Below are 8,549 nucleotides of genomic sequence, written 5' to 3'. Positions count from 1 at the left end.
ATTTTATTATTGCTTAATTCTGTAATGTTATCTACATTCTCTTTTTTCTTAACAGCTATCTCAAACTGAATCACTAATAATCAGAAGCAAGCTCTGTGTAACTTCTGCCTACATTAGAGTTGCAAGGGTAGAGTTAAAATTCTCTAAGGCTTAGCTGAACATTATTAATTTATGCAGTGAAGCTTCACAATTGCTGTTCTGCTGTGCTGAACAGGTAATAAGAATCTTTAGTATTTGGAGGAATGTTCCTCCTCAGATTAAAGATCATTTTGACCAATACAAGGAGGAGAAAATCTCTTCAGTCAGTTAAAAAAAAATTTATTTTGTTAGTGTTTGACTCAAATACATGTGATCAAATCTCTGACCATAGAAAATAAGAATGTAAAGTTATACTTTAAGCCAAGTTTTAGCCCACAAAAGATATTCATAGTTAAATTTGGAACTCCTAGAAAACAGTTTAAGTACTGACACCACTAGTAGTGGAATGTACAGTACCATAAAGAGGATTAAAAGAGAGCATAATGTTCCATAGAAAGGACACCCTTCACATGTACATTATGAGAAATTAAGTAAATTTAGTTATGAAATAGTCAATCACAAGTTTATTACAAGTTTACTTACTGTACAAGCACTGTAACAGTCTTGTTTCTAGGTCTGTATTCCTCATTACTAGCCAAGATTTTTCAAGTCTTGGGTAAATGGTTTGAAGTGGTTCTCCAGCTGAGTTCCCTAAACACTTTCCTTCTCCTTAGTTCCTGTCCCCAGGCTACTGAAAAACACAGAAAACTCAGCAGATAAAGTTTACTGTAGCATTTAACTGTATGGCCAGCTAACAGCATTACCTACAAAACAGTACAACAGCGGTCCTGGAAGTGGTACAGTAAAACCCAAGCTATTGTAAGCATAGAGAGTGTTGTAATACCAATTTGAAGTTGAACCTGTGTTTAGTAGATACAAGGTAGATGCCTTAAACAGGTATGGCCAAGGGCATAGCAAGTTACATTAAATAACATTTCCAGAAACACCGGCACCCTCAGCCTCCAATTCCAGCAGCCAGGACAAATTTTTTTTTCCTGCTCTACAGGATCTCTTGTACAGGATCTTCTGCCATGTGAACTGGCAAAACACTGATATCCTGCAGTCTTAAGAGGGAAGGTATAGCTGACTTAGCCAGATAAATGCATGGCTACTGCCTTCCTCCTATTGCTCAGGTTAATTCAGCCAACCCTGAAAAATGTCAATACAAATGGTAATGTTCAAAAAGGCAAAGTGTGTCATCAGCTACATTGGAATTCACAAATTACTTAAGATTCCTCTTGAGAACCGAGTTTTAAAATGCACCCAATGACAATTATTGCATTTTTCTCTTTGGCTTTCAAAGCTACATCTAGTTTTCCCTCAGCAGACAGCCTCAGCAGTGGACAGGCTGTTTTGGGGAAACAAGTGATTCCTTTTCAGCAGGCAAGATGAGAAGTCTATGTTTCTAAACCCACAGCTCACCTGATAACTTCTGACCTCAAGGGCTACCGTGGTTCTGACTACAACCCTGTTGACTTAAAAGCCAAAATCCACTGCATTCTGTGAAAAATGCCTCCTTGTAAATGGCAGTTGTGCATGGACATTAAACCAAGAATACATGCAAAATATGGCTGCAATTTCGCTTGTTTTTAAAATTAATTCAAGGTTGCATACTCAAGTCAGCCAAGACACTATCGAGTCCGTTGACAAAGCTTTTCATGCCATTTTTTCGCTGAACTGAAGCCAGAAGGATGAAGGAAACCAACCTATACTAGTTGCAGTTTCTCCTCATTCCCAGGGGAGGGTACTCTCTGCTAAAAGCATGCATACTGACAACATTATTAAGGAGGTATGTGTCAATGTATAGTCTTCAGCTTTTATCCTTTATTACGTACACAGCAAAGAAGGCAGCATTAGACACACGCACAGTGTGTTACATCCATCCCATCCACAGCACACGCACACATGCATACGCACAGCCTTAAAAAGGTGTCTGTGATAAGGAACATATTATAAAGGTTGTGATCTTTATCTTTAAGCCCCTGAGCTTTTTCTTATAGTTAGGTGAAAAGGCAATGAACAAGTCTTTCCTTGCTCTGGAAGTGCTTCGTGCAGCAATGTCCATAGAGGTCATAAACAAGTCTTTTTGGGAGGAGCAACACGAATGTCTTACTCCCATACTCTGTCTCTTATCGCTGTTTTTGCACCAAATAGTTTCCAGTTATGTTTAGTCATCATACTCAGCTAATATAGCTCTTGCTCCTGTGATGAAATTCAGAATCTGTTCTCTGCAGATCACAAAGAAGATGCAATCTTCTTTCTCAAGAGATGTCATCTTGGTGACACTGTAGGACTGGAGAAGTTACCGGAATTTCGTGGGGACTGAAGAGGCACGGATGGAGAACTGGGAGACAGTTTTCTTGGGCTGCATAGGTCACCGTTGTGCAGCTTCCACAGAAGTTCTTCGTTTTCCATCGACAGGCGTTTGTTCACTTTAGATTCTTTCTCTAGAGACTCCTGTAAAACCGCTTGCTCCGTAGAAAGTTGCCTGCAAACGCAAGACTTACATCAGAACACATTGGAGGCTACAGTGCTAAACTTAACGTTTAAAGAAAGGTTTGAAATTGCACAAACCCCTGCTTGGCTTACACCTAAATTACTTCCTTAAAATGAGGATTTAAGCATGTTCTCCTTTTTGCTGGATTTAAACTGGTAGCTTGTAGAAAGCAGGAGAAAGTACCAGTAAGAAACATTTCTAAAGGCCAGAAAAAGCATCTGAAAAGTGAGACTCATCCTGCTTACTATGCCAGATGCTTTAAATGGCCACGCTGGAGCCTTTGGGTCTTGTTACAGGCTCAGCTTTACACAAGGAGCTGCAGTTTCCTTCAAATTGGGAGAGTTTGCCCAGCGATTTAAGCAACAGTTGAAGAAAGGAGAGCCTCAGATTAATTTTATTAATGTTAAATACTGCTGTTATTGCAGACACACTGGTCTTTTCACTGATCTAAATTTGGGATAAATCACTCAGCTGAAATGGCTAAAAGCAAAACCAGGTTTACTGGTTACAAGCCAGGAATACTTAAAGCGCCAATCTGTTATCAGGTGGTATTTCAGAGTTGCTTTTTCTTCCCTGAAATATTGTTTTGGAGAACGTACTGAGGCTTCACCCCCTTACAATCTGTTCCTGCTTGTTCTTCTACATAGGAATGCACATTTGTAGAGACAGAAGTGGGGAAGAACGGGACATGTAGTACTCTGTAAACAACAACATCCCAGACACTAATGTTCACACAGATTATTTTTTTCTTGTCACAGGAACACCTTTCCCTGGTTCATAAGAACATGTAAAAGTACACAGATAGTTTTCACCTTGAAAGCTCCATGTGTTTGTCCATCCGAGCTTTTAATTCTTCATTTTCTTGCTGAACCTTCTTTAATTTTTCCATTAAGACTGTGTTGTTCTCCAGCTTCAGAAGAAAGGACAAAGTTTAAAATAAAACCCAAACATGCACTCATCAAGATACTGACTGAGCTATCACACATTGGTAATGTGGAGTTTGCCGACCTTAAACCTGCTATCGTGGCTTACTGTTCTGTAATAGTCACATAGATCCTACTTGCCTTATCCTTGCATGACACTGGCATTTTGCCTCTTGCACTGATGAGATGCCAACACAGGAGGAGGGGATAAGGGAACTACTATTAATCAACATGTTCTAGTAACTTCTGCCAGTGATGGGCAGCAGTTTTAGAAGCTGTTGCAGACAGAAGACTCTGCAGAAGTAACTTGCTAATGTGACCAACTCAAGAGCTCCCCTGCATAATCAGCTCTCCCTGTTGCTCTCCTGATTCCACTTCATTGCTGCAGGTGGTTATAGAAAGTTAAGGAAATACAGGGAGGTCCAAGGGCCTCTATACTGTGGCCAACATCTGTCAGAAAAGATGAAGGTTTACTAGTAATTTACTAGTAATTTTGGCCAGGGCAACTTACAACACTGTACAATACTGAACAACTGACACGAATGTATTCCTTTGTATCCAAACCTCTTTCTATACTTCCTCATTAAAACCTTGCTTAAGTGAGTATTACAGCAGTCTTCAAAAGCCCCACCCAGGGTTAAGGACATGCTCCTGCCACAAACAAGAGCATGGTAAGTAATTACAAGTTCTGACCCCCAAAATTGCCTTTTCATGTGGGATTCTGCACAAATCAGGAACACAGTTGAACACAGTTATTTCGTATTTTATTCCTTCTTGTTTAATTAGGGTCATTTCCATGTTAATGTTTTCCTGACAGTGCAATCTGTCTTCTATAACACTCAAGCTAACACAGCAGGTAAGGATGTTTTCTCTGAGGGATGGGGGAGGAGAGAGGGAAGAGGAAAGGAAATGCAGAAGAGGCTCTCAGATAACTCTGTACCAACTTAGCAATAGTTTACGCAAACCAGTACTTGTCTTAAGAGGTTAAAAGGTCATTTACAACATCTGGCGATTCCTTCCCCCTCTTTACATTGCAGGCCAATGCAGATACAATTGTGCCTGCAGGCTAAGCATGGCCCATCATCATTTCATGATTCCTTTTAAGCAAAAAAATTAATCCTCTGACCAGCCCAAGTTCATTATCAGAGCATAACTCAGAGGCACGGCCCAAACCTGCGAGACCCCAAGGAACACTCACCAGTTTTTCCATCTTCATTAGCTTTATATCCTGCTGATGGAGTTTCTCATTCTTGATCTCCAGCACCGCTTTCAAACTTTCCAGCTCCTGTTCCAGATACATAATCTGCGGGTTTTTCTGAAAGAATTCCACACAGTTTGCTTAATGCCCTGAGTTTCAGGATCAATTTAAGTGTTTCTCTGCTATTTAGAAAGAGCAGGACTATAAATATGGTAACAACTGATACTTGTTCTAAGTGAAATCAAGCCAAACACTTTAGAATAAAAAGATCTACCACTTTCTCCTCTGATTTTGTTTGTCCTTCAGTGTAGGTGAAGAATTGCAGTTTTCCTTCGGGTGTTTAGAAAACACTGTATTCAGAGATGTGAACTACCTCTGTGAGTCAAAGGCAGGCACTAAAGCTGTCACAGCAAAACTTGTGTTACAGGAGTGCCCAAAGGCTCCCTTTAAGGCTAGGAGTTCCAAAATTTATTTCATATTACTCATAACCCATCCCAAGAGGTAATTAGAATAAACACATCAAGGGTTTCCAGATGCTGGAGTAGTTGAAAAAGTAGCAGAAGTTTCAAGCTTTGAACCTGGCTGTAGCTGATTTTTCCTGTTTTGAGTCTGAAGGGAGCTGGTTCACAAGCAGTAACAGGAAATTTTCATTTTTACATTCCTAAAGCCTAGCAATGCAATTGCACATAAAAATCTTGCACTGCTGTACATACATGACTTATCTACAAGTCATCTACGTGACTTATCAGCAAGTGTGGACTTTCTTTTTTGTTTTTCCTTTTTTTGTTGTTTTCCAGGAGGTAGACAGGAGAGCAGAAGGGGCACAGGGCAAGGTCAGATCTGGTTTCCTCAACAACCTCTTCTCCAGAGTAAGGAACCATTCCAGTACTACAGAGTAAAATATTTTCTACATTTCAAAGGCAAAGGCACAGGCAAAATCAAGGAGAAATAAAGCAATTTTCAGTCCATTTCCAAGTAGTCCGAGTGGAACACAAATAGAAATCAATCAATGATTAAGTGTGTTGTGCAATTAAGTTTATCTTTAAAAACAAACAAAACTTGCTTTAGCATATTTGGATAAGAATACTGGTCTGCTGCTTTAAGTTATAGCTTCACTGCCACAGCAGAAGCCCAAGATCAGGCGGGCAACACCTGCCGTTTTGTGGGACACAGTCCCAGCCCATGGCACAGGTAACAAGGGCCTCCCCACCCACGCATTCTCCTGCCCGTCTCCAAGGGCTGTGTCGTGTTAGCAATTCTTGTTTAATTTCTACTTTTGAACAGAAGTTCGTGCAAGGGTGGGGTGTTCTGTGCAGCCTCACAGGAGGCGCCAGACAATTTCAACTTCACTGTTACTCCTTTAAATTAAACACCACCTGAGTATGCCTATATAATACAGCTCAAGCTCCCAAGCGCAGTGTACAACACGTTCTCTTTGGTATCATCTCTCCCAACCACAGCAACATATCGTGGTTGCAGATTCTTCTTGCAGCAGCTCTGCCCTGCCACCAGATTAAGCAGCAAGAGAAAAAAGAAATTAAATTCCACTGAAAAGTAGGGCAACTTCTACCTAGAAGCATCCTAAGTGAGTTTTAAGTGTGGAATTTCTCTTTGTGGGATAAGCAATACTACAGCTATTCCAGTTATTTCCAGGTAACCAGAAAGAAAAGCATGTTTGTGTGTAACCTTCCCAGTGCATGGAAAACCTCTCTCGGAGCACATTTCTAACCCAGGAGCATCACAGATTAGAGCAGCCTTGGGAGGAAAGGCAGGACAAAAAAGTTTACATGAAGGATAAATCAGCAACAAGTGTGAATCAGGAAATGCATTAGGCTCCAGCAGAAGTTGTTTTGTCGTAGTGATGTAAGTCCACACTGATGGCAGTGCTGTGAGGACACTTATCAACTGTCTCAAAGAAAGCTATGGTACAACTTCTGCATACATGCAGGTCTTCAATTTAACTTGGGGTGTAACTTACACCACTCAGATATTCAACAGCTTTATAGATTTATAATGGCAAGGTTAATACACAACACTGTAGTGATTCAGAAAAAGCTTCTGGCAGGTGAGCCATTTACATTAAATATGAATAAGTATGGGAGTTGTACCAGGCTTGATTGCAAACCTTTCACATTATGCAATAAAAAAAGCACAGGCTTACAAGACCTGCTCGTCTGCGTTACTTTTGAAGATCAAGACTTACAAGATTGGCTTTTTCTTTGGCTATTTGCTTTTGCTCTTCTGATTTCAACTTCTCACTCAGAGAGTCGTTTTCACATTGTAATTCATCGATTTTTTTCTGAAATTAAAAGATACGGTATAGTCAGATCAGGAATTCAGTGCACATCTCCAAACTGCTTTTTAAGTTTTAGACTGTTGCCATGACCCCAACCCTTAACAAACCTCTAGCAATTCCTGCTTCTCCTTAAAGGAATCTTCAAGCAACTTCCTTTCAGATTCATGGGCACTCTTGAGCTCTGCAAGAAATTATTTTTGCAGATCTTTATTACCACGCAAGTCATGAAAATTCTTGTTGAACAGAAGCAGCACGAAAAGGCAGCCAATACACATACGCACAGATGCAGAGTCAAACGACAACACGGAAAGAACATTTATCATCGACTGATCCAAAATGTACAAAGTATTAGATTTACTGCCTCTTTGGATGTGTTGATTGCCCCTTGCACACCCATTTCATTAGCTGACAGCGTGTCAATTTTGACAGCATTCATCTACATGCAACAAACAGGAACTGAGCACAAGAGCCACATCTGACAAAAGCTGAGTTTCTGATGAGAAACACAGCAAAAATTCAAATTGTGTCTTCCAAAAACTTCTAGAAAAGCATTTATTTTCCTACTCTGGAGATGCCATGCAGAAGAATTTGCTCTTTGATTGCAGTAGAAGCGTCATCAGTTTTAATGATGCAAAAGTATCACAGGAAACTTGGCTATCAAGTTGGAGGCAGGATGAAGATTGTCATCACTTAAATCAATTAGATGCAATGCTATTTAAAATGCAGCACACATCACCCCCTCCCTGAAAAGCCACTATTGCCCCAGTATGCTGTAAGCACTGTGCAATATTTCTCATCCCCATTCAGCCTGGAAAGAAAGAACTCTGCTTATCCTCAATTTCAACGTTGAGGGCAGACTGCAATTTGGACACCTTTTACTGAATGAAAAAAAAGAAAGCTCCGGTCTTCAAACTGTTTTAAAAAGTTTCATTCAACTACAGTGGGATCGCTGTTATATTTGTATGTAAAATGAGCCTTGTTCAGTTCCAAAAGAAGGAATTGAGCCAACGTTTTTAAAGATAGCTTACTGCAAAGAACAAGCAGACATTGATGGAAAAAGCTTGAGTATTTTTGTTTGTCCAGGAGTACTATAGCATATGTACCTGAATGCAAAAATACTTGCCTGAAAAAGAGGATTCATACTCCTTTTTCAACTCCTCTACTTTTTCTGAGTGGCTGTTTTCAAGTTCCAGCTTTAAGTTTTCATGTGTGATATTCAAGTTGTCCACCTGCAATATGACAACATAATTTTTCTCCCCTTACATGTGTCAACCCTTGTTTAAAGTATTGTTACAACAGCTTTACACAGTTTTATGTACCTTTTAAGTGGTTTAGGTAGCACCTAACAAGGTCACAGGAGAAGCTAAGCCCCATACACCACGTAATGGATGAGAACGATGCCGTGCAGTTCACCACTCCCAACAACAGGGTGATCTGTGGCACACAGAGTTGCTGCAAAGCAGAGTCACGGGCCAGGTGTGCTTCTCTAAATCTTAAAGCTCAAGGTGGAGCTCTAGATAGCATAGAAAGACATAGCAGAGAAAACTAACACCAGAG

The 8,549-nt window shown here is 40.2% G+C and overlaps 1 protein-coding gene across 1 annotated transcript; it reads right to left on the bottom strand.

Moving 5' to 3' along the window:
* Window positions 1-1,882: 1,882 nt before the first annotated feature.
* MTUS1 (microtubule associated tumor suppressor 1) lies at window positions 1,883-8,221 on the bottom strand (the record flags this gene model as incomplete). Its single annotated transcript, XM_010184202.1, has 6 exons — window positions 1,883-2,566; window positions 3,388-3,485; window positions 4,697-4,813; window positions 6,900-6,995; window positions 7,100-7,173; window positions 8,116-8,221. Coding segments are annotated over 6 exons (708 nt in total), but the record flags the coding sequence as incomplete, so codon positions are not given.
* Window positions 8,222-8,549: the final 328 nt, after the last annotated feature.

The sequence above is a fragment of the Mesitornis unicolor genome, unplaced genomic scaffold (assembly GCF_000695765.1).
Source record: "Mesitornis unicolor isolate BGI_N332 unplaced genomic scaffold, ASM69576v1 scaffold14505, whole genome shotgun sequence".
Classification (NCBI taxonomy): domain Eukaryota; kingdom Metazoa; phylum Chordata; class Aves; order Mesitornithiformes; family Mesitornithidae; genus Mesitornis; species Mesitornis unicolor.
The sequence above is the reverse complement of the archived record's forward strand: the minus strand, read 5'-3'. Positions and strand labels throughout refer to the sequence as shown.